Consider the following 24,770-nt stretch of genomic DNA (forward strand, 5'->3'; position numbering starts at 1 on the left):
TGCAGAAGTGCATTGAAATGGGAATCAATACAGAATTACATTGAACAGAGAATCAATGCAGAAGTGCATTGAAATGGATATTAATGCAGAGGTGCACTGAAGCACTAATCAACGCAGACCTGCATCGAAGTGGAAATCAATGCAGAGATGCATTGAAGTGCATTGAAATAAAAGTGAATTCGGAAGTACAGGAAAGTGGGAATCAATTTATGAGGGCATTAAGTGGAAATCAATGCAGACGTGCATGAATTAGAAATCAATACGGAAGTATAATATGGAAGTTGAAATCAATGCAGGAGTGCACTGAAATGAAAGTGAAGGCAGATGTTCAATGAAGAGGAAACTATGCAGAAAAACAATGAAGTGTGATTGTGCAATGCACAAGTGCTTTCCCCTTCCACCTTGATGCAGTTGTGAGGTGAATAGTGACCCTCCCGATGCCATTGAAGTCCAAGTTCAGCCCCGATAGAAAAGGGGGCTGAGGAAGGAAGGGCTGACACATAACTCGTTGCAAATACCTGAACCAAAAGCCCCTCCTCCTTCCTTTGCTAGGTCTGTATTGGTTTGTTCTCTATCAAACCTTTATGTCATTTTGCTTACTGTTCCAGTCTAAGTCATAGATATCACCTATTTTATTTTATTCATAATCCTGTTCCCCTCCAGTGTCTCTCTCTCTCTCTCTCCTCTCTCTCTCTCTCTCTCTCTCTCTCTCTCTCTCTTCTTTATAATTGTTTTTTTTTTTTTTATAATTTCAAAAAATTTTCTTTGTTGTCAGTGACCATTAATATCGTGACGCCAGATCAGAGTTATTCTCTCTCTCTCTCTCTCGCCACACACACACACACACACACACACACACACACACACACACTTTTCTATTGTTTAAACCTACAAAGTTACCAATATATTTGTTGATCATAAGAAAACAACAACATGATTTGTTTCATCATAACCGGATAGCGTAAATTTGTTAAGCAAAGAAATGCTTTTACGTCATAGAGTAGAGGAATCAAGTAATTAAGAAAAATATATATGCATGATACTCGAGGTTATACGTATAAATGAAGAAAAGGGATCATTTTCCATAACTAGCAGTCTTCAGTCTTCATGAGCCAAGAGCATAAAAGTTGCAAGTTTTAGTGTTTGCAACTTGACTCATTTCCCAAATCTTTCAATGGCTTCAGGAAGATGATGAGACTCATTGTCGAGAGCTTTGCTTAACACAGCAGAGAATCTTCAGTGAATAGAAAATTGTTCCCATAAATACCGAATACATATTAATATGGAGATCGTGGTTTGAAATGATTTTACTAGCTTAATCTGTTGATTCATATACTCCACCATACAAGCTCTTTATCTCATTCTCTCCCTCTTCTTTCCTTTAATGCGTAAAAAATACTGCAATAATCCAGTTTATATCACCCCTCACTTCTCGCCTTCATCCAGGTCAAGTTTAGTAACGTCATTACCCTTGCACAAAAAAAGTCTTCATTCTGAGGCACAAAGGTCAAGCTGCCTTCGCCTCTTCTCCTTAGAAAGAGCATTGCAAAATACCCCATTATGTTATCCCTCATGGCTGGAGCCGCTTTGAAATGTTTCCAGCTCGTTTCCATGAAGATTCTATGGGTTTTATAAGCTTGACTGCGAGTTGTTTATAAGAATAGGATGTAAAAGTAAGGTTTGGTTTGGATATCTTGACATTGTAACTACATTAATCATATCCATGTAATGACACCTGACAAAACAATGACCCTTCTTTGAAGTGGGTACCGTGGTGGTGGTGGTGGTAGCGGGACTTTGCGATGTCTGTGCGTTGATAAACTGTTGCAGATTCAGTTTCTTATAGTTTTGTATATGCTGCTGCAATCAACATTCAATGCTCTTTCCTTTAAAGTATATATTTATAAAGAATATCGACGGTTAAATTTGATCACATAAATAAACCCAGCAGTCACCTGCATTCGAATCCTTGCAAGAGATTCAAATAACATCGGCGAAATGGCCAATGATTTATCGTAATTTCATCCACGAATTCGAAATCAAGAAATAATTTCGTGATTCATGACGATAATGATTGAATTCTTTTATTTGAATCAAATTTGGATACTAAACATCTTTATATATAAGGATTTTACTTCTGTTGGCCAGAGGTTTCGGAGGAGGCGCTTCGTACTACGCTATGCTATCAACATCGGCCTAGTTCGGCTCTCTATCCCTCTCTCTCTCTCTCTCTCCTCTCTCTCTCTAAATCTGTATGATACTTTCTCTCTCTCTCTCTCTCTCTCTCTCTTTAGTCTCTTTCGTTTTCCAACATGTGATTCAGAGAGAGAGAGTCAGAGACAGAGAGAGAGAGAGAGAGAGACTAGAGAGAAAAGGAAAGAGAGAGAGAAAAATGGATAAGAAACCGCTCATGAAATCATCCAAATGGACAAGAATTAAGCGCACAGAGGAGCGAGATCAGTGTTGTCATAAAAGCGTAACCCATATACTCTGAAGGGCAGCAAGCGGCCTTATTGACTGAAAAGATGAGGGCGAGAATAGCACGAAACCGGTTAGTCATATTCGTCTTTATGACGTCCTTCAGATTCCTAGCGGTTAGGGGGGTTGTTTCGCTTTTTTATGAAAAATTAAACTAATAGAGAGATCTCTTTGAAACTTTATTCACTAATAGAAATCATGCCTACTCACGTGTGTAGAAAATTTCAAGAAGATTCATGAAAAAGAAAGGAAGACAAAAAATAAAATTAACAAAAATATGCCAAATTTTCACCATTTTTTAAATTCAATAAACTTCAACATTTTTCTAAAATTTTAATTTTTTAAACTTCTAAACGGTAGAGAAACTATTAATCTATAATTCTATAAAGACAGAATATAAAAAAATGAAAATTACTATGTCCAAAAAATTGTTGAAACTACACTTATTCGCTATGTGGGAAATTTTTGACATTTTTCAAAAACAAAAATATTAAAACATAAAATGTGAAAAAAAAACGCTCTGGTAATATAAAAATTCGATCATTCACAATTGCATTGCAAAAAGCTGCATATGAATATCTTAAAAAATAAGAAAGTAGTTTAAGTTTGAATGGTGAAAACTTACTTTTGAGTTATGGCCATTTAAAGTTCAGAATCCTCCAGCGGCGTACTGCATGTCCCGTTTCAGGTTCTGGATCCTCGTCTTCCTTCTGTAGGAGAGTCCATTAAAATATCAAGCTTCTTCAGGTGCCTGGATACTGCAGTTGTCATCTCAATCCCAAAGTATTCAAATAAAGAGGATGAGGATGCCAAATATCCGATGTTGTATCTTGTAACAGCAGTTGCAACTGCAAAGTCCACCATTCTCTTACTTGCACTCTGGTGCTTTGGGCACAGATTCCATATTCTGTGGTGCAATGACTCGTTGCTATTTTGAGTTAGCCCTTTTAGACACTTCTTCATAAGCTCATCTGAGGTTAAACGCCGTTATTTTTTAAGTCAACTGCCTATGGTTACTTTTGCACTTGTAATACCTAATATCTCGTTGATTCCCGGTTTTATACTTTATAAATATTCGTGATAACATATTGAATGACATGAAGTCGAATTGACAACAGTTTATTAATGCATGAACCTGACATAAGTATGTACGTACTTTTTTTAGACAGTTGACAGTTACTTTGACGGTTACCTTTTTAGTACTACATTTCATACTTAATATCGACACGATGGACTCTTTTAAGTATATACTTCAGAAGAGAGTGCGTTAAATGATGATTGCAATGGCGCCTATTATTAAAGGGAGGGAGGGAGGGAGGAGGTAGGGTCTGCTGATGACTACATACATAGTACCACTATCTCGAAAAACCTCCGAAGGTCCAAGATTGGGCTTCAAAGGTGACCCAAAATATTTCCCTGGTCCTATTCCTGTAATATTGACGATCCTGTTCCAGTCCAGGTGACTTCTCTTTGATAGGTGAATTATCTCTAACAAGTAACACGCTCAGGAGGATTCCAGCGTCAGTTGTTTTGTAGTTGGTACTACTGACAATGCCTCATCTGCCAACATTTCTGTCACCCTAAATAAATCGTGGCCTGACTGCTGATAACTCTCCTCTCTCTCTCTCTCTCTCTCTCTCTCTCTCCTCTCTCTCATTGGAACTTTTGAGGTGTTACACCTTTCATTACTATGCAGTAAATAGATAAATGAATAAGTAATTGCATTCTTCTTCCCTTATAGTGGTCATCCATTTCCCCACCGTTCAGGGAGAGAGAGAGAGAGAGAGAGAGAGAGAGAGAGAGAGAGAGAGAGAGCGTAACATCAGGGGCGTTTATCTCGCGATTTCCAGTAAGATCTTCAACTTGACGAGTTTTCGGGTTGTAACCAGAATCATATCATCTTCTTATTCCCCGACAGTGATTCCAAGTCACTGATTCTACTACTACTACTACTTAGGCCTAAAGGTTTTCTTTCCTTCCCGGGAATGTCGACCAACGGTGATTACTACCCAGACTTCACTCTTATTATTATTATAGCATTGTTATTGTTATGATATATATATATATATATATATATATATATATATATATATATATATATATATATATATATATATATATATATATATCTCGCTCCAGGAATGATCACAAAGTCACTCAGTCCCCCCCACCACCATCATCATCACTATCACCATCATCATCAACACCATTACCATCATCATCACTACCACCACCATCATAATCAGCATCACTTATCACCATCATCACTATCACCATCATCACCATAACCGTCATCATCATTACCATCATCATCATCACTACCACCTCCATCACCACTATCACTATTACCATTATCATCACTATTGCCATCATAACATCATCAGCATCATCGGCGTCATCACCACCATTACCATCATCATCACCAATATTATCGTCACCATCATTATTGACACAACCTTCACCATCATCATCATCATCATCATCATGACCATCACCAGCATTTCCATCATAATCAACATCATTATCATAATCACCACCACCATCATTATCACTATGCCAACATAATCATTACCACAATCGTCGTACTTTAAGGTCCGAGGAGATGAATATATATATATATATATATATATATATATATATATATATATATATATATATATATATAAATCAAAAGACGTTGAAGAAGACAGCATTAAATATATGTCACTTTATTCTCATTGCGACGTTTCGAGACCAATGTCTCATCATCCAGGCTAAAATAAAAGATAAAAACTGATATACAATACAGCATTAAATTATTTTTGTTGACATTAAAAAAAAAAAACCACATTGAATAAAGTAATACAAGGAAATTCAGAACATTGAAATACAAGTTACTCTAAATAATGAAATAAAATAAAACGAAATCTAAAAAAATATATATATAAATGAAAAGGCATTATTAAAATTAGGAATAGTTAAAAAAGACACCTTGTCTCAACGACGTTCGGTTGCTGTATGGAAAACGCATCGAAAGTAAACAAGAAGAAGGGCCTGGTTTAAGCTATGTACAAGGGAACAGATGAAGAGTGGTTGTTCAAGGTTGGAACTAGTTTCTTTATAGCAAGAGATTCTAAAATTGGAAGGTGATGTGCGTATGGACTTGATAACAATATCTTAAAATCCTTATAGGTTATACTATTTTTACAAAATTTCCCATGATTTCTAATGTTAGATAATTCTGGGTTGGACAGTTTTTACAACCCTGTACGGAAACTGAGAAGGGAATGCCCATATGTGCATCACATCTCACCTTAAGCAAGCGGCGCGTGTTTCCAACGTAAGTCTGCCTATTGCATCGGCAGCAAGTATAAATGTAGACAACGCCGGATTGCATTAAAGGAGGTAATCTCTCTTTATGACGCAACATATTACTGATCGTTCTAGGGTTCATTAAGATAAACTTAACATCAACAGCTGTAAAATGATTGATTAAAATTCTCCTTAAGTGAGGTAAAAAAGTTGTGTCATGCATATAAGGAAATCGTATATAAAACTTGAGTTTCTGGGCCAAATGTATTGCTGCTGGAGGATGAAATGAAATTTCCAGAATTTTCCTGACATATTTCATAAAGAGATTAGGAGGGTAACAATTTGATTTAAAATAATCGTAAAGGATTCCGATTTCTCTGTGGAAAAGACTCCAATCAGAAGTTAATGTCATGGCTCTGTGGAGGAGGGTAGACAACGAATTTAATTTAAAATTGAAAAAAACAAAAACTATAAAAGTTAAGACCAAGGCCTGTGAACGTTGCTTTTCGAAATATACCTGTGTAAAAACGGTCGTCGTCACGGATAACAATCGTATCTAAGAAAGGCAGTTGGTTATTGTTTTCCAATTCATACGTAAATTTAATGTTGGGATGTAAAGAATTGGCATGTTGCAAGAACGAGTCACAGTGCAAATGGTCCTTAAAAAGAACAAAAGTGTCATCCACATATCGGCGATAAAATAAGGGTTTAAAAGAAGAGGGACAACTGTCCAGCAGTTCTCTCTCAAATTTGTGCATAAAAATGTTAGCGAATGTGCAACTCAGTGGGTTACCCATGCCCACACCTTCAACTTGCACGTATACCTCATCATTAAAAACAAAAGCAGTGTCCCGCACTGCCAACTCTAGCAACTTCTTAAAATCAGAACGGTTAAAACCATGGTGAACACTTTCATCATCAGTAAAAATAGTATCTAAAATATACTCAATTGTTTCCTCCACGGGTATATTAGTAAATAAGGATTCTATGTCAAAACTAGCCATGATTAAATCTGAATCCTGACACAAAATACTGTTTTTAAATTCTAAGGAATTAGAAAGACTAAGCTCATTATTAAAAGAGCTTTCCAATAAAGGGATGAGATATTTGGCAATTTTGTAGCTTGGAGTTGTATAAGACGAAAGGATTGGCCTCATAGGAATATTTTCCTTATGTATTTTCGGAAGCCCATACATGACACCAAAAGAGGAGCCAGTGACGAAGAGCTCGTCGTAAGTAGCCTGATTAATTGTATGCTTGTCCTTTAGGGACTTTAAAAAGCGGTTGATTCTGTCCTCGTTTCTAAAAATGAAGGTTTCAAAAATCTTTCACAAAAAACATAAACCCCAATTTTCAAGAAACTTTGAGAGTCATCCGATAAAATAGTTTGCATCTTATGAATGTAATCGACCCTGTTTAGAATAACGGTTCCTTTACCTTTATCTGGTTTTGAAAATATCAGGTCTTCCTTTTTACTCAATTTACGAAGTGTGTTTAAATCATCTTTGTTAAAGAAAGGAGCCCATCTAGTTTTCAGTTTGCTATAATTAGTGTGGGCAAAAGCAGATAGTTCGGTTTGAAATTTCGGCATATTTGCATTTAAAGTCAGGTTCTTTAGTTTGGAAAAAAGTACTTCAAAAGGCAGGTAATATTCATAGTACGAGGGTTTATAATTAGGTAAACAGAAGTCCAACCCAAAAGATAAAAGAAATTCCTCCTTCCTAGTTAAGTTGTAATCGGAGAAATTGAATACCACTTTATTCTCTTTGCCCGTAAAATTAGGTTTAAAGATGCCCAGATTCTTTAGTTTGTTATTATGGGTATTTTGTATTCTTTCGATATAGGAATTAAAATCCTTGTCTACATTTATACTTGCTGCCGATGCAATAGGCAGACTTACGTTGGAAACACGCGCCGCTTGCTTAAGGTGAGATGTGATGCACATATGGGCATTAGTTTCCGTACAGGGTGTAAACTGTCCAACCCAGAACTATCTAACATTAGAAATCATGGGAAATTTTGTAAAAATAGTATAACCCATAAGGATTTTAAGATATTGTTATCAAGTCCATACGCACATCACCTTCCAATTTTAGAATCTCTTGCTATAAAGAAACTAGTTCCAATCCTTGAACAACCAACCCTCTTCATCTAGTTTCCCACTTTGTACATAGCTGTTAAACCAGGGCCCGACTTGCTTCTTGCTTACTTTCGATGCCGTTTTTATTTTCCATAGCAGCAACCGAACGACGTTGAGACAAGCGTGGTTTCTTTTTTAACTGCTATTCCTAATTTTAATAATGCCTTTTCATTTATATATATATTTTTTATATTTCGTTTTATTTTATTTCATTATTTAGAGTAACTTGTATTTCAATGTTCTGAATTTCCTTGTATTACTTTATTCAATGTGTTTTTTTTTTTTTTTAATGTCAACAAAAATAATTTAATGCTGTATTGTATATCAGTTTTTATCTTTTATTTTAGCCTGGATGATGAGACATTGGTCTCGAAACGTCGCAATGAGAATAAAGTGACATATGTTTAATGCTGTCTTCTTCAACGCCTTCTGATTTGTACTGCCAAGGAATAGCCTACCCATCATGTTGAAGTATATTAGTATATAGATATATATATATATATTAGATATTATTATATACATTATATTATGTTATGTATGTATGTATAACTGAATCACAAAAGTTAGAAACGTGATAAATCCATAAATAAAGATATATGGCACGAAGGAAAAATAAACGAAGGAGTAACTGCGAGACCTTTCGACGTTTCCAACGTCCTTTACTAAGCAGAACTGACATATATGCGGGAAAAGACAAAACAAGAAGATTCGTATAACTGACAGATAGGGATTATAAAGAGATTAGTACCTAGAATCCGACACACCTGGAAGAAGAGTAACCTTCCCAAACAAGCATAAACAACGGGTGCGATCAAAAGTTTAAGATAACCATCTTAGATACAAGGACAAGACAATTAAAGAATTATAGGTGACAGCTGTTCAGAATTTTGGTAAACAAAACCATATTCAACATATTCACAATACATGTTAGACATACATTACAATGAAGATAACTCTAAGGCAGCTAATTTTTATTTAACGCATTTCTCACACCATCCCCAATAGCACTACTCAATTTGCTGGTGTCGACCAGTCTGATGCGCAGTTTAGTGCCCCTTCTTATGAATATTTGACTCTTTATCAGATGGCTTAGAGCAAGACAAATGATTAAAACATCTGTGTCATCTGATATTAATAGCAGTGAGTTGAATTCTTCTCCTGCATGCTTAGCATGTAGAAGCAAACGAGTATCAGCTTCTTGACTTGATGCCAGTTCTTCAACTATTTGACAGTCATTCTGGGTGAGTTTCAGACATTTGTTTCCAAATGTTACAAACATGACTTTCTCTCCAAGTTTCACTCTTTTTCTCTGGATCTTTCCAGCTTTCAGCCAGGAATGAAGTCAGGTAGTTCTTGCTTTCTGTACAAGTGAGCAGCCTCCTCCAATTCTTTATCTTATGGCCTGGTCTAATCTGCTTAAATGCTATACCCATATGTGAACCATGTCCACGGCTTTCCCGTTCAGCAGTCTTGATTGATTGGTCTCTATAAATATCAAACACTATATCAATTCTTTTACTTTTTTGGCTTGGCATAAAGAATCTGGTACTCAAGCACTTTATCTGATAACTCATCAAAAGTATGATTCTCTCCTTGGGTCTTTTGAATGAGAGCCATGGCATCAATAATTGTAGCATGTGGCTCACTTATTTCTTCTGCTGGATGTACTTTTCCTTCCAAATGCTTCCCCAAACCAGCCTTATTGGTTTACTTCATAGTGCCATCAGCATTAGCAAGTGCCCAAGGTAGAGGACCAAGAGGGTGACTGAAAACATCTAACATGTCCAACTTACGGTTCTGTGCTATCAGAAGCATTTTACCAAAAACCCGGCGATCTGCATTGAGCATTACTTCAGTCTTTGTTCCCTTGATAGTTCTTCCTTTCTTCATGTTGTGGAAGGTTTTACCTCAGGTTCAGTCGTTTAGGTAATCATAGAATCCCTCCCCCTGCTGTAGATGCTGTACTTGAAACTTTAGGTATGCTTCCTCTCCCTTTTGTTTTGCTGACAATAAATCCTGGCAGACCTCTGGGGGCGCAGTTGCTCCAGTGGAAAGGCTGACTACTTCTAAGGGGTCTTGCTGGCAAGGAATGATCCAGTTATTTTCAAGCAGATCTACTAGTGATGATACGTCAGCTTCATCTCTCATAATGCGAGTTAATTCAAGGTCTGGATGGCTTAGACTTGAACAATGGATGGATATTCTTTCCCGTAACTGCCTCACAGCAGCAGCTTGGTGTTCTGCTGTTAAATAATAGCGAGACACAGTACCAGGTTTAAGACTAAATCCACGTGTACCACCAGCAGTTTGGGTGTCCTGTTGACTGTTTCTTCAGTAGTTTGGTCTACTGCAATGCGTGCAAATGGATTAGTTGAACTGAGTTGTACTGAAAATCCACCATTAAGAAAATGAGCATACAACTGTGGAAAATTCTCCTTCAAATGAGTCATCTGTGCATAGTACACAGGGAGATATCTGGCATAGTTGATTTTGTCCATCGCAAAACACCAAGGAATTACCTCACGAATGCATGGTATATGAAGCAGCCAGTCACCTTCCCTGTCAGCTCGCAAGAGCCCAAGAAGTGTCTCAACCATTTCTATGTATGTCATCCAGTATGATGCCAACGGACCCTTGTTTTTCATGTCACACATATATTCATGGAACAGCTGCAAGACTTTTGCAAGAGTTGTTTTCCAATACATCATGATAAAATGAAGCACAAATGTTCTGATGCAGTTCATTTAGTACACCTTTAGCTTTAGATAAACATCGTAGAGCATCAGGGTGTTTATCTTCTAGCCATTCCTGAAATGCATGCCAGGCAAGCCTCATTAAGGCTTCATACATGAGCTTATGAAAACGTACTGCTCTGTTGTATTGTTTTCCTTCTAGCACTTTGTTAATAGATCCCTCAGCAATAACTCCAGATTCCACAGCTAAATCCCGTAGTCCTGCATCACCATACATTTTTCCAATTGTAGACATAAAATTGCATATTGTGTGGAAATTCCCCATCATTAATACAATCTTTCCATATTTTTATGGATACTTCCATGCAATTTCTGTTGCCTTAGCAAATAAAGCTTGATCCAGGATAACTGCTATGCTGTCTAGGTGGAGTGATGACTGAATAGTGATGGATTGATGGAGGATTTCCAATACAGTTGTCATTTCTGTTGCAGGAGCATTTATTGTTGGTAGGTACCCAACTGTGTCTAATGCAACTGGAATATTGTCTCTGGTTAAAATGTTGAAGCCTGTCCACGAACTTACTGTTTGATTTGTTGGGTCCTGTGCCCGCTCTATTATAAATAGAATATTTCTCCGCTGTGCCCTCCAAGCAGCATCCTTTAATACTTCAGAAAGGTCAGCTGGTGTTACTGGTGCTGGACCATTCCTTTTGCCTGCAGTATGCACTGGAAGTGGTATGTCAGAGGATCTGATTGTTCTCTTCTTGTCCTTTTTGCTGATGGATAATTGTGGTTAGGTGGGGCACATGTCATCGATTTGGCCTGTACAATTATTCCATTCACACGATGTGAAGTTCCTGCTCCACTGAGTACCTCCTCTTGTCTGTCAATGTTATCAAATGCTAGCACTGTAGGAACACCAGGATGGATATCTGAAGGTAATGGGAGCTTATTGTTATCTGTGTTCTCTAGCTTTTCAAGACAGAGTGCAGTGTCAATCTCTTCTAAAACTGAATATGAACTTGAGTGTCCCAATCGATTCAATGTTTTAATCAGCTCAACATTTATCTGTAAGTGTTTTTACAATCAAAGGAAGCAGGACATGCTTGGGTGTAAGCACCTTACATACAGTCACACCAGAGATAATGTCTTGAGCAATAGACCATGACAACCTATTAACACGCAAGGTGGGTGCCTGTTCTTTTCTACAAAGTAAGATGCAGAGAAACTTCATGAGATTGTCTGGTATGGGCAAATATCCTTCACTAAGTTCTTGAGGGTGTGGAGGCCATGTTTGTTCTGGGATTTCACATTTTATTTCATGGCGTAAAAACTGGGCAATCTTGACTATTAAACAATCAAAGTCATCATTTTGGGTATATGCCTGAAGTTTGTTCTTTAACAGTACATTTTAATTAATGACTGATTCGTACGGCAAATTGTCAGGTCTCAGATAGACCAGGCGAGATATGGTGAAGAAATGTAATGCCTCTCCAAACTCAGCCTCAAGTTTACGGCGTAGATGGTTCTTTGTGGCATCCGTAACTTCATATATTCCTTTCTGGTTCATGAAGGTTATAACCTTTGATGTGAGCTCAGTTAAGGGAAGAATTCGTGGTGTATTGAAAAGATCATTACGAATAAATTCACTCAACATTTTCATAGCTGCTTTCTCCACTTTCTGGTAAGGATCCTCTTCCTGCTGGTTGTCATTACTCTTTTCAGGTTTAGTACGAGTGTAGCCTTTGTAACAGGATTTATGATAGTTGTGTGGGATGCTGCCACATACATCCATGCAAGAAATGGAATGAAGGGGTGACAAATTAAACCTGTAGATTCTTTAAAATCTTGTAATGAAGATAAATAGACATCAAGACGACAGCAGCGGGAAGCAGGTCCGCGCTTGTCACTACAATGACCACTGGACAGTGACTGACTATGCATATGGCGGGAAATAAAGGCAGTGTTGACACATCTAATTACATTGTTGCCACGATGCATAATGAAATAGTGGTCTCACAGTATGTGCAATGGGAAATATACATGGAAACATAAATATAATTCCTCTATAGAATAATGCAAAGCAAATGTCAAAATGTTCATAAACTGTACGTAATGTAATTAATATACAGCCTAACATTAAATATCTATACACCTCCCTCCCCCTTTACGCTCGTAGCAGTGTCTCGAGCGGAACATTAATTCCTCTGAGCTAGTCGAGGTGAATGACGAGGGACATTGGAGGGTTCGAATGATGGCTCTCTTTCCTGGCCAGGGCAAGGGGACACAGGGACTTGGGGAGAGGTGTCATCACTCATGTTAGCCAATGGGCGTAAATGTCTTCGGTTTCGAAACCATACACGACCACTTGGAAGGCGTATTTCATACTTTCTTGACATTCCGCGGCCCATCACGATGCCGACCTTGTCCCATCGAAGCGTCGTTGAGTCCTGTATCCTAACTCGTTGGCCGATGGGGAGCTTGGGTAGAGGGCGGGCATGAGAATTGTAAAGGCTCATGGCTTGGTCGGTTTGGGCAGCAGTGCGACGGTCGTAATCTTCAGTCTTAGTTTGCCACTCCTCTGTGAATGATCTGGGGTGAGCCGGAACACAAGTGCGGAGAGGATGGCCATAGAGGATCTGCGCAGGGGAGCGTCCAGCAGGGTTCGGTGTATTCCGAAGCTCCAGCAGTCCTCTATCAAAGGCTTCACAATCTATGTTCCCGGATGGGGCAGTCTTGATGATAAGGTGTTTAACCGCTTTAACTGCAGCTTCTGCGTGTCCATTAGCCTGAGGGTAATGTGGAGAAGTGATGATGTGATGAACGCCCCAGCGGTCGACAAATTGCTTGAAGTCGTGGCTGGAAAATGGGGGTCCTCCATCAGTTCGTAAGCGGAGTGGAACACCAACCTCGGGGAAGAAAACACAGAACATTCTTGTAACTCTGGCTGCAGTTGTGTCACGTCCACAGGGAACAACCACAGGCCAGCCTGAAAGTCTATCGGCAATAACAAGGAAGGATTTTCCTGCTACATGGAAGAAGTCAGCTGACACACTTTCGAAGGGCCGGGATGGATGGTCGTCACACATGTAAGGTTCTTGTTGCTGACTAGGGAGAAGCTGTTGGCAGGCCTCACAGCTTTCTACTTTACTCTTAATATCTGCATTGATACCTGGCCAGAATACTGTCTGCATTGCACGACGTCGAGTAGCTTCAATCCCTCGATGGCTGTCGTGGAGTCGATCCAAGGTGCGTCTACGGAGGGCTGTAGGGATGATGATCCGGGGTCCATACAATACTAACTCTCCATCCGCGTAAAGGTTGTCCCGCAGCTTCCAATACGGGAGGGCGGAAGTGTGGAGATCATAGCGGTTGGTAGGAAAACCGTTGGAGACGTAGTGAACGAGACGACTGTAATCTTGATCCTGGGATGCGGCCGTGCGGATTTCTTGTAGAGACTTGCCTTCTTCGACGATGGGTCCTGTTGCCTGGTCGTCAGTGGAAGTGGCGGTGCTGGCAACGATACGCCTGACATGTGCAGTCGAAGTGGTGCACTCCTCTTCATCTTCAGGTGTGGGGCGACTGGTTGGGGAGCGAGACAGGGCGTCTGGTATGCAAAGTTGTTTCCCTGCGCGCCATACTGCAGTGAAGATGTAGGGGGCCACTTTCATCTTGAGGCGCTGAAGGCGTGGATTCTCAATAGCATCTAAAGTGTAGTGATTGAGAATTGGTATCAAGGGGCGATGGTCAGTCATTAAGGTGAAATGTTGAAGTTCCCGACAAGCAGTAGGCGGGTTCGGCCACTTAGATACTAGCCCAAGTGACTGCAAGTAGCTCCAGCTCTATGGTGGCGTAGCGAGTCTCTGTATCCGTAAGGAAACGAGAGCCACACTGGACGAGATGCATCTGACCTCGGCCGTTATCTTGAAGTAGGGCATAGCCGAGACCGTATAGGCGTGAGGCATCTGTTTGTAGAACCACAGGCGAGGCAGGATTGAAGGGTGCCAGGACAGGTGGTGAAGTCAGAGCTGTCTTGACTTTCTTAAATGCTCGCTCATGGTCGGGCGTCCAGACGAATGAGCGTTTGGGGCTCATAAGTGGACGTAGGGGCTGTGCTGCTGCTGCGATGTCTGGAGTGAAGTCAGCAAGTTGATTGACGAGACCCATAAACAACCTAACGTCTGTGACATTGGACGGTGTCGGGAAGTCGCGTATAGCTGATACCTTGTCAGGGTCTGCTGCAATACCATCGGATGATAAGACATAACCGCAAAAGTTAACTTTAGGGGCGGCTACAGTAAATTTCTCCTTGTTGAGGGTGATACCATACTGACGGCATCTGGTCAGCATTTGGTGCACGTGTTGTAGGTGGGAAGGGAGATCCTCATCGGAAAGGAGAATGTCATCTACCACCTTCACACAGTTGGGAACACCTTGTAGTGCCATATCTCCACGGAGGCAGTTTGCATCACTTGTTGCTGAAAATCCCATCGGGCCGCGACAGTGCTGGAACCTTCCATACGGAGTTATAAATGTAGTCAGGTGGCGGTCCTCTTCTGCCAACTCCATTTGCCAATAACCATGCAGGGCATCCGCTGTGGTGAAGTACTTCGCAGTAGGAGAGATGTTGCGGACGGCATCATGGGGCGTAGGTGAAGGGTGTGTAGGGCGGGCTACCTGAGAATTTAGGTGGGTGTTATCGACAGTGATGCGCACACCTTTGTCCTTGGGTACCAAGACCATGGGATGGCACCATTCAGAGGGCTCGTCGCCTGCTGGTCTGATGATTCCTTGTTGCACCAAGGAGTCAAGTTCTTCTTTCACTTGATCTCTGAGAGCAAACGGAATTGGCCTGGGTGTATGCACAGCGAATGGTGTAGCACCAGGTTTCAGGTGAATCCTCATCGGAGGGCCTGCCATTTTCTTTAGTGGCTGGGTTTGTAGATCCTTCTTGGATATGAGGACGTCGCTGAAGTGCCGAAGAAAATAGTCCTTAATAGCTGCGAGTGACGTTATGGCAGAGGCAGGAAACTGAGCGCATCTGTTGACATGTATTACCTTGAGGATGGGCTTCGGGAATTCCGGTGACACTATGGCGAGGGCTCGGCAATGTTCACGGGAGAGGAGGGGAGTCTGGATATCCTCATGAACATGTATGGTTGCTGAGCAAGACTTGTTGCCAAGACAAAGTGTTGCCTGGAAGTATCCTACAGCCGGTGTCATGGGGGATCCATCTGCTGTCACAACGTCTGTCATGGGTGGAGGTTCGAGCCTTGTCCGAGGTATGCGGAGTGCATCCAAATGTATGGTGCCAATCACTGTGATGTCTGCTCCTGTATCAGGGATTAGCTGGAGATGTGATGATATATCGCCAAATGACAGAGAGACAGTGACTGGTGTGGGGGACTCGCTACCCAAGTTATCACCCACGAAACGGCAGCCGGGATTTGACTTATTAGGAGGAGGTGAAGCTGTATTCCCAGTCTGACTTTTCTTGGTAGACCTGCACATCTTCTCAAAATGTCCCTGTTTCTGGCAGGTCTTGCACTGAGTTTCCTTAGCAGGGCATTTCTGAGTGCGGGGCCAATGACCCGTGCGTCCGCAGTTATTGCACGATGCACCCGTGGCTGGGCATTGTCCGGAATCGTGCTTGCAAGAGCAATATTGACAAAGGTCACTGTTAGGAGACTGGTGAGAACGTTGGTCAGGAGATCGATGAGAAGTCCTCTTCTGTAGACGCTGGTTCTTCTTGTATGTAGATAATGCATTGACCTGACTAGGGGAAGATGCAATGGCTGATGCAGTCGCACATGTAGATGCGGAGCGGCAGCATGTCACGAACTCTGCGAGGGTAGATGAGGGTTGGAGGGGGATAAGGCGTTGTATTAACTCTTCGTCTCTTACACCCATCAAAATTACCATCTGCAATTGCCGTTCGGTGCAGGAGGTGGGGTTGCCAGTGCATAAGTCCACTTCATCAGCGAGATCCTTGAGGCGTGCGTAGTAGTCAGCAAACGATTCTCCGAGAGCCTGTTTGCAGGACAACAATTCCCTGCGTCGTAAGGCTTCATTTCTGAGGCTGCGAAAGTGCTTTTGGAGTGTATCCAACACCTCTGTAAGGGAAAGTGATGTGTTGGGAGGGATGCCCAGTGTATGCGTAAGCAGGCGCTGGACGTCCAGGGAGATGCAAGTTCTCAGGTGAATCAGCTGGGAAGTTTGATGTAACCTATCAAGTCCAACTAATGCTGCATAATCCTCAAAACGGAGTCTCCATTGGCGAAACGCTTGGTACGTTGCATCTTGTTGCAGGAGAGGTGGGGGATGGACCGTAGGCTTGCTAGAAACTGAAGGTGTATTCTCTGAGAAGCCAGGGGGTGGGGGAACAGGTGTAACAGGAGGTGCAATCATGGGGTTAGTTTGCTGGGGTTGCGATGCCGCAATCTGTCCTGATAGCAAGGAGAAAAGAGACATGAACCGCTGGTTGTCTTCTTGTCTTGATTGCTCCATCTGTAGTCTGAAGTTCTGCTCCTCTTGTCGTCGTCGGTCTTGCTCTTGCATGCTGGAAGTCTGCAGAAAGTGTATAAGATGAAGTATGTCATTATTCTGTTCTCCTGTCCTATTGGGAGTCAGGGGAGGAGAGAGAGTGGTGGTGGTCTCTTCATCAGCGGTGGGGAGGTGCACAGGTACCTCGTCTCTCATCAGACCCTCCGTTTGATCCTCTGCCTGATCCGCTGTCTGCTCCTCTGTCTCATCCGCTGTTTGATCCATTAAATCAATTAGCTTTTCCTCTTGTTGAGCCATGTCGTGTTCGGTGTCGTAAGAGAGCTTGAGATCAGTAGAATGCCAGAAAAATATCCAAGTCGCTGTATGTAAGCGAAAGAAAGCACTTTGGATATTTAAAAATTACAATGTTTGTCAGTGCGCTTGTGAAATAAGCGGCAGTCGGGTGGGGTGAGTGAGTGTTGCGAGCTAGCGACCAGAGGGGAGGCGTGAGGGGTGAGAGTGCCTCTGGGGGAGCGCCTCGGGCCTCAGTCACCATCGATGCATGACGAAGGGAGGATGTATGGTGGGGGCTCCCGAGAAAACAGGCGCTAGAGTTCAAATGTCCTGAAGAAACCTTGGCAAGGACACTTTAATATAATGCAACACAACACTATAGCATACTGTCACTCTAATCCTGCACTGCACAAACACTGTATCACTCTTGGAGACACTGTATCATTCTTGGAGACACTGTATCATTCTTGGAGACACTGTAGTAAACTGTCGTTGATATCTTGAGTCACTGTAAGGAATCCAATGTGCGAGACGAGAAGAAAGCGGCAATGGCGGTCGTCTTCTTGGAGTCCATAACGTGCGGTTACTCACTGCGCCATGTGTGGGATGCTGCCACATACATCCATGCAAGAAATGGAATGAAGGGGTGACAAATTAAACCCGTAGATTCTTTAAAATCTTGTAATGAAGATAAATAGACATCAAGACGACAGCAGCGGGAAGCAGGTCCGCGCTTGTCACTACAATGACCACTGGACAGTGACTGACTATGCATATTGCATATGGCGGGAAATAAAGGCAGTGTTGACACATCTAATTACATTGTTGCCACGATGCATAATGAAATAGTGGTCTCACAGTATGTGCAATGGGAAATATACATGGAAACATAAATATAATTCCTCTATAGAATAATGCAAAGCAAATGTCAAAATGTTCATAAACTGTACGTAATGTAATTAATATACAGCCTAACATTAAATATCTATACAATAGTGTGCTTCTGCTGCAACAATGTCTCTTGATGTGATGGCAAGGATTCTTTCATCCATACGTTGAGTGGCAGTGTCCCTAATCCTTTTATCAGCTCTTAGCTCAACTGCTGGTTTTAATGGCTCCCTGGTATTTGTATGTTTCACATATTTTGATGTTTTCAAACAGAATATGCACACCTTAGCATACACTGTAGATTGAGGGGCAGGGCCTTGTCGGGATGATTGCCTAGGCATGAAGGCATCATCTTCTTTGAGTTCCAAACTTTCTTGGTTTCTTAGCTTATCCAGGGCCTTTTTATGAGTGAAATTAGATCTGCATTTTCTCTGATATAGTACACTTGATAAAGCTTTTGGGAATTCTTGTGCCAAGCTAAGTATTGGTTCAAAGTTTCTTATTTCTGCAGCTTCACGTAGGGTAATCCAAGAGGCTTCATCTTGAGGACTACTTAGTTCATTCTGTGTGGACACTTTCCCACATATAACACTGCTCTTAGGATCCATTCTTGGTCGCTTTGTTGTAACTTCTACATCAGCCATTTTGGTAGCCAAATAAGTCAAGCCTGAAACAAATATTTAGGGGCCGTTAAAATATTATATCGCCATCATATTAAATGTGTCAATAATTATAAATATTTATTAATTCTTTTCTAAATTCTCTCAAAACACAAAAAAGACAAATCATTGAATAAGTGAGCAAATATGAACAAAATGAATGACTTAAATATAGGTAATGGTATATATACATATCAATATACGTATAAATGCATATGACACTAGTTTTTAATTTGACAAAGCTGTGAACAGAGAAATACATGGTGACCATTTGATATTTCAACAAATAACAATAGTCAGAGGTTGAATATGAGCAAGACATGAAAAAAATATAATGCAAATGGAACTATTCGTACAAAATAATGAGAAAAATTTGAGAAAAATCACATTTTTCACAATATCTTACTGGATATAAACAAATAAATAACAGATAACCACCCCAAAAGTATGCCATTTGATGCATTATGTTATATACAACAAATTTATAACAATTAGGCATTGTTTCTACTGAATTAAAAGTGAACAAGAAGCATTCTTGGGAGATACATAATAATTTACTGGTTAGGGCAGCCATCTTTAAAGATGGCCGCCAAAATGCTATTAAGCTGTGCTTCTGCAATGTCCATCACATATTTTCATACAACCCATATACCAAGCTTACTGAAAAACATAGTGGTTATTAGTCCCCCAATATGACAGTCAAATCTTGCCTGGCTCATGGACTATTAGAAGAGCCTTCATCAAGAGATAGAGCATACTCGAAGGAAGAGTTCCTTCTTTCTGCAGAGCCAGTCTTCTAGATTATTCCTAGAGAATGACCAGAAGGAAGACATCTGCAAGAATAAGTCTAGATATCCAACTATTTGTCCGCTTTGACAAAGATATTCTATTAGAAGAGTCTTCATCAAGGGGCAGAGCATACTCGAAGGAAGAGTTCCTTCTTTCTGCAGAGCCGGTCTTCTAGATTATTCCCACAGAATGACAGAAGGAAGACATCTGTAAGAATAGGTCTAGATATCCGACTATTTGCCCCCTTTGACAGAGATGTTCTATTAGAAGAGTCTTCATCAAGGAGCAGAGCATACTTGAAGGAAGAGTTCCTTCTTTCTGCAGAGCCGGTCTTCTAGATTATTCTCACAGAATGACCAGAAGGAAAACATCTGCAAGAATAGGTCTAGACATCCGACTATTTGCCCGCTTTGACAAAAAAATTCTATTAGAAGAGTCTTCATCAAGGGGCAAAGCATACTCGAAGGAAGAGTACCTTCTTTCTGCAGAGCCGGTCTTCTAGATTATTCCCACAGAATGACCAGAAGGAAGACATCTGCAGGAATATATCTAGATATCCGGCTATTTGTCCACTTTGACAGAGATCTTCTTTTAGAAGAGTCTTCATCAAGGGGCAGAGCATACTCGAAGGAAGAGTGCCTTCTTTCTGCAGAGCTAGTCTCCTAGATTATTCCCACAGAATGACCAGAAGGAAGACATCTGCATGAATAGGTCTAGATATCCGACTATTTGCCCACTTTGACAAAGATATTCTATTAGAAGACTCTTCATCTAGAGACAGATCATATTCGAAGGAAGAGTTCTTTCTTTCTGCAGAGCCGGTCTTCTAGATTATTCCCACAGAGTTACCAGAAGGAAGACATCTGCAAGAATAGGTCTAGATATCCGACGATTTGCCCGCTTTGACAGAGATATTCTATTAGAAGAGTCTTCATCAAGGGACAGAGCATACTTGAAGGAAGAGTTCCTACTCTCTGCAGAGCCGGTCTTTTAGATTATTCCTACAGAATGACCATAAGGGAGACATCTGTAAGAATAGGTCTAGATATCCGACTGTTTGCCCGCTTTGACAAAGATGTTCTATTAGAGGAGTCTTCATCAAGGGACAGAGCATACTCCAAGGAAGAATTCCTTCTTTCTGCAGAGCCGGTCTTCTAGATTATTCCTACAGAATAACCAGAAGGAAGACATCTGTAAGAATAGGTCTAGATATCCGACTATTTGCCCGCTTTGACAGAGATCTTCTATTAGAAGAGTCTTCATCAAGGGACAGAGCATACTCGAAGGAAAAGTTCCTTCTTTCTGCAGAGCTGGTCTTCTAGATTATTCCCAAAGAATGACCTTAAGGAAGACATCTGTAATAATAGGTCTAAATATACGACTATTTACCCTCTTTGACAGAGATCTTCTATTAGAAATGTCTTCATCAAGGGACAGAGCATACTCGAAGGAAGAGTTCCTTCTTTCTGCAGAGCCGGTCTTCTAGATCATTCCCACAGAATGACCAGTAGGAAGACATCTGTAAGAATAAGTCTATATATCCGACTATTTGTCCGCTTTGACAGAGATATTCTATTAGAAGAGTCTTCATCAAGGGACAGAGCATACTCGAAGGAAGAGTTCCTTCTTTCTGCAGAGCCGGTCTTCTAGATTATTTCTACAGAATGACCAGAAGGAAGACATCTGTAGAAATAGGTCTAGATATTCAAATATTTGCCCGTTTTGACAAAGATTTTATTAGAAGAGTCTTATCAAGGGGCAGAGCATCTCCGAAGGAAGAGATCTTCTTTCTGCAGACCGTCTTTTAGATTATTCCCACAGAAGACCAGAAGAAGACTCTAAGAATAGGTTCTAGATATCCGACATTTGTCCGCTTGACGAGATCTTCATGAGGGGCAGAGCATACTCGAAGGAGATTCCTTCTTTCTCCAGAGCTGGTCTCCTAGATTATTCCTACAGAATGACCAAGAAGGAATCATCTGCAAGAATAGGTCTAGATATCCGACTATTTGCCCACTTTGACAGAGATCTTCTATTAGAAGAGTCTTCATCAAGGGACATAGCATACTCGAAGGATGAGTTCCTTCTTTCTGCAGTGCCGGTCTTCTAGATTATTCCCACAGAATGACCAAAAGGGAGACATCTGTAAGAATAGTTCAAGATATCTGACTATTTGCCTACTTTGACAGAAATGTTCTATTAGAGGAGTCTTCATCAAGGGACAGAGCACACTCGAAGAAAGAGTTCCTTCTTTCTTCAAAGCCGGTCTTCTAGATTATTCCTACAGAATGACATGAAGGAACACATCTGTAAGAATAGGTCTAGATATCCGACTATTTGCCCGCTTTGACAGAGATATTCTATTAGAGGAGGCTTCATCAAGGGACAGAGCATACTCGAAGAAAGAATTCCTTCTTTCTGCAGAGCCGGTCTTCTAGATTATTCCCACAGAATGACCAGAAGGAAGACATCTGTAAGAATAGGTCTTGATATCCGACTATTTGTCCGTTTTGATAGAGATCTTCTATGAGAAGAGTCTTTATCAAGGGACAGAGCATACGTCTAAGGAAGGGTTCCTTCTTTCGGCAGAGCCGTCTTCTAGATTATTTCCCACAGAATGAACCAAAGGAAGACATCTGTAAGAATAGGTCTTGATATCCGACTATTTGTCCGTTTTGATAGAGATCTTCTATGAGAAGAGTCTTTATCAAGGGACAGAGCATATTCGAAGGAAGAATTCCTTCTTTCTGCAGAGCCGGTTTTATAGATCATTCCCACAGAATGACCAAAAGGAAGACATCTGTAAGAATAGCTCTAGATATCCGACTATTTACCCGCTTTGACAGAGATGTACTACTAGAAGAGACTTCATCAAGGGACAAAGCATACTCGAAGGAAGAATTCCTTCTTTCTGCAGAGCCGGTCTTCTAGATTATTTCCACAGAACAACCAGTAGGAAGACATCTGCAAGAATAGGTCTAGATATCCGACTATTTGCCCACTTTGACAGAGATCTTCTATTAGAAGAGTCTTCATCAAGGGACATAGCATACTCGAAGGAAGAGTTCCTTCTTTCTGCAGAGCCGGTCTTCTAGATTATTCCCACAGAATGACCAAAAGGGAGACTTCTGTAAGAATAGTTCTAGATATCAGTCTATTTGTCCACTCTGACAGAGATCTTCTGTTAGAAGAGTCTTCATCAAGGGACAGAGCATACTCGAAGGAAGAGTTCCTTCTTTCTGCAGGCTGTTCTTTTCCTAGATATTCCCCTACGAATGAAATGAAGAGACTCTGCACGAATAGCTCTAGAATCTGACTATTTGTCCGCTTTGACAGAGATCTGTATTAGAAGGAGTCTTCATCAAGGGACAGAGCATACTCGAAGGAAGAGTTCCTTCTTTCTGCAGAGCTGGTCTTCTAGATTATTCCCACAGAATGACATGAAGGAAGACATCTGCAAGAATAGCTCTAGATATCTGACTATTTGTCCGCTTTGACAGAGATCTTCTATTAGAAGAGTCTTCATCAAGGGACAGAGCATACTCGAAGGAAGAGTTCCTTCTTTCTGCAGAGCTGGTCTTCTAGATTATATCTACAAAATGACCAGAAGGAAGACATCTGCAAGAATAGCTCTAGATATCCGACTATTTGTCCGCTTTGACAAAGATATTCTATTAGAAGAGTCTTCATCAAGGGGCAGAGCGTACTCGAAGGAAGAGTTCCTTCTTTTTGCAGAGCCGGTCTTCTAGATTATTCCCACAGAATGACTAAAAGGAAGACATCTGTAAGAATAGGTCTAGATATTCGACTATATGTCCACTTTGACAAGAAGATATTTCCTATTAGAAGAGTCCTTCATCAAGTGGGCAGAGCATACTCGAAGGAAAAAAGATCTCCTTCCTTTTTGCAAGAGCAATCTTCTAGATTATTTTCCCACAAGAATGACCAGAAGGAAGACATCTGCAAGAATAGGTCTAGATATCCGACTATTTGTCTGTTTTGACAGATATCTTCTATTAGAAGAGTTTTCATCTAGTGGCAGAGCATACTTAAAGGAAGAGTTCCTTCTTTGTGCAGAGCCGGTCTTCTAGATTATTTCCACAGAACAACCAGTAGGAAGACATCTGCAAGAATAGGTCTAGATATCTGTCTATTTGTCTGCTTTGACAGAGATCTTCTATTAGAAGAGTCTTTATCAAGGGGCAGAGCATACTCGAAGGAAAAGTTCTTCTTTCTGCAGAGTCGGTTTTCTAGATTATACCTACAGAATGACCATAAAGAAGACATCTGCTAGAATAGTTCTAGATATACGAGTATTTGCCCGCTTTGACAAAGATATTCTATTAGAAGAGTCTTCATCATAGGGCAGAGCATACTCGAAGGAAGAGTTCCTTCTTTCTGCAGAGCCGGTCTTCTAGATTATTCCCAAAGAAGGACCAGAAGGAAGACATCTGCATGAATAGGTCTAGATATCCGACTATTTGTCATCTTTGACAGAGATCTTCTATTAGAAGAGTCTTCATCAGAAGACAGAGCATACTCAAAGGAAGAGTTTCTTCTTTCTGGAGAGCCGGTGTTCTAGATAATTGCAACAGCATGACCAGTAGGAAGACATCTGCAAGAATAGGTCTAGATATCCGTCTATTTGTCCGCTTTGACAGAGATCTTCTATTAGAAGAGTCTTCATCAAGGGACGTAGCATTATCGAAGGAAGAGTTTCTTCTTTCTGGAGAGCCGGTCTTATAGATTATTCCCACAGAATGACCAAAAGGGAGACATCTGTAAGAATAGGTCTAGATATTTGACTATTTGCCCGCTTTGACAGAGATGTTCTATTAGAGGAGTCTTCATCAAGGGACAGAGCATACTCGAAGGAAGAGTTCCTTCTTTCTTCAAAGCCGGTTTTCTAGATTATTCCTACAGAATGACATGAAGGAACACATCTGTAAGTATAGGTCTAGATATCTGACTATTTGCCCGCTTTGACAGAGATATTCTATTAGAGGAGACTTCATCAAGGGACAGAGCATACTCGAAGGAAGAGTTTCTTCTTTC

At 40.7% G+C, this 24,770-nt stretch overlaps 2 protein-coding genes across 2 annotated transcripts; both read right to left on the reverse strand.

Annotated features, from left to right (window-relative positions):
- Positions 1-12,800: 12,800 nt before the first annotated feature.
- LOC135222501 (uncharacterized protein K02A2.6-like) lies at positions 12,801-14,357 on the reverse strand. The gene has a single exon (XM_064260583.1). The coding sequence runs from the start codon at positions 14,355-14,357 to the stop codon at positions 12,801-12,803; it is 1,557 nt and encodes a 518-aa protein (XP_064116653.1).
- A 49-nt stretch (positions 14,358-14,406) lies between these two features.
- Positions 14,407-17,403, reverse strand: LOC135222502 (uncharacterized protein K02A2.6-like). The gene has a single exon (XM_064260585.1). It carries the CDS (start codon positions 17,401-17,403, stop codon positions 14,407-14,409), a length of 2,997 nt encoding a protein of 998 aa, XP_064116655.1.
- Positions 17,404-24,770: the final 7,367 nt, after the last annotated feature.

This window comes from Macrobrachium nipponense, chromosome 3 (assembly GCF_015104395.2).
Source record: "Macrobrachium nipponense isolate FS-2020 chromosome 3, ASM1510439v2, whole genome shotgun sequence".
Classification (NCBI taxonomy): Eukaryota; Metazoa; Arthropoda; class Malacostraca; order Decapoda; family Palaemonidae; genus Macrobrachium; species Macrobrachium nipponense.